This window comes from Opisthorchis viverrini (genome assembly GCF_000715545.1).
Source record: "Opisthorchis viverrini unplaced genomic scaffold scaffold6917, whole genome shotgun sequence".
NCBI lineage: Eukaryota > Metazoa > Platyhelminthes > Trematoda > Opisthorchiida > Opisthorchiidae > Opisthorchis > Opisthorchis viverrini.
The window spans coordinates 1-1,854 of NW_008753673.1; the positions used below are offsets into that span (position 1 = coordinate 1).

Genomic DNA, 1,854 nt, shown 5'->3' on the forward strand with positions numbered 1-1,854 from the left:
GAGCACCAGACTGAGGTGAATAGGGCCACTTGGCGACAAACTGGATGATTCAGAAGACAGACTTGCAGTCAATTCCCGGAAAAATGAAGACACAATGAAAAATCGATTTTTTGTTTATGACGATGCCAAATATCACAGAGGTATGCACAGGCGTTGAGTTCAAAATGAGAATGAGACGTATATTTGATAGAAAAGAACCAGACTGAAAAATGACGATGAAAGCGCTGTGGTGAGGTGAATAAGAATGACGATGAAGTTATGAAGCTCATGATGCTTAGACGCCCACGCGTTCCCCAAGTGGGTCGGCAATCCCATCGGACTCAACAAAAAGGGCCTCTTCCAAGATCACTCGACCTTCTTTGTAAATCTCGTTACGTTCCACAGCATGCTCATAAGTCCATCCCAACTTAGTATTGCATTTGATGCACATCACATCGCGAACCAGATGACGACCTGTCAGCATGATACGATCCTACGGAGACCATAAGTTAAAAATGTATGTATAAAAACGAAAACATACTTGTATCTCGCTGTAAGAGATGTTAACAACACGATTGAAAAGGTAGGCCCGACCGCTTGATCCATTAAAACGGGTACTAACGATCTCGCTATCATTTGACAACGGGACTCCGCATCTTCGACAATGGAACACCTTTTCCCCACCCAAATGTTCAATGAATATTCGTCCCATGACAGACAAACCCAGATAAATTCACATAAGCGAAACGGATCTTCCACAGGGATCCCGTAGAACGGGGAATCGTGAAGTTGTTCCGAGAATTTGCGGCTATGGCTGGAAGAGTAAGGTTAGATTATAACACTCGGAGATTACTACGAATGGGGAAATACAAATGAACAGAAGACACCCGCTAGGGCCGCAAAAATAAGACAAACGTTCACGAAAATACAAGCCTCAAGCTTAGCATGAATTCGATAGTTGAAGGGTTGGAACAAAGACCAGAACAAAGAACAGAGCCAACGAGGGTTCTCGGTGAACAGAAGAGTTCAGCTCTACAGTGAGTGTGCGTGGCATTACGGAGTGGCAGGACGAGCGGGAATGGGGCGTGCAACCAAAAAATATGGGAAAATAAACTAGTTAAGTCGGCCCCAATAGAAATATTGCATGGAGGTGAAGCAAAGCAAGACACCAACTGCCGACAGTGAGAAACCACCTTCAGGTCACCACTTACGGAGAGGACGCCCATAAGGCATATAACTTGACCTTGGACGGAACCAAGTAATCTCCCTCAGGGGGAGGCAATAAACATCTAATATCGAATATTTGGATTTTTGCGGAGAACAGTCATTTTTGAATGCACTGCATTTGAGCTACAAACTCAATCTGTTCCAAGTTGCGTTTGGATGTATCTAATCGCAGTAGCTAAACCCAATGAATACAGCAGCAAACAATGGCTACGCCCAAATCTGTCGGACAGTATCGGCAATACCAATAACGGTGTGGCGGAACTGTTATTTAAATGTCATATAACAATCTCAATTCAACCAAGTGAAGTCCTATGATGGAAAGACGAACAAAATGGGAAAGGAGCCCATTGCTAACCCATATCGAACAACTGACAGAATTCAAGCATTTTGCGAACACGTCTCTTCTACTAATTCATAATTTGCCTAAGATTGGTTTGTACCCTGCAAGTTCGTCAAGGCTGAGAGCGCCCTTTTAAGAAGCCACAACATAATGACGAAGCATAACGAAGAAATGTAATAACTTCAGTGCAGCAGTAGAACGCGAAAACACTTGTTAGCGCGCCGGTGATTCGCTGTCGTTATCACTGACTAGAATAGCAACAAATCAATAGTAAACAATGGCGCTTAGCCGTGAGGGAATTCAAGAAA

The 1,854-nt window shown here is 43.6% G+C and overlaps 1 protein-coding gene across 1 annotated transcript; it reads right to left on the reverse strand.

The window, feature by feature from the left end:
• Nucleotides 1-274: 274 nt before the first annotated feature.
• Nucleotides 275-706, reverse strand: T265_15886 (hypothetical protein; the record flags this gene model as incomplete). Its single annotated transcript, XM_009179295.1, has 2 exons — nucleotides 275-472; nucleotides 521-706. 2 exons carry the CDS (start codon nucleotides 689-691, stop codon nucleotides 275-277), a joined length of 369 nt encoding a protein of 122 aa, XP_009177559.1.
• Nucleotides 707-1,854: the final 1,148 nt, after the last annotated feature.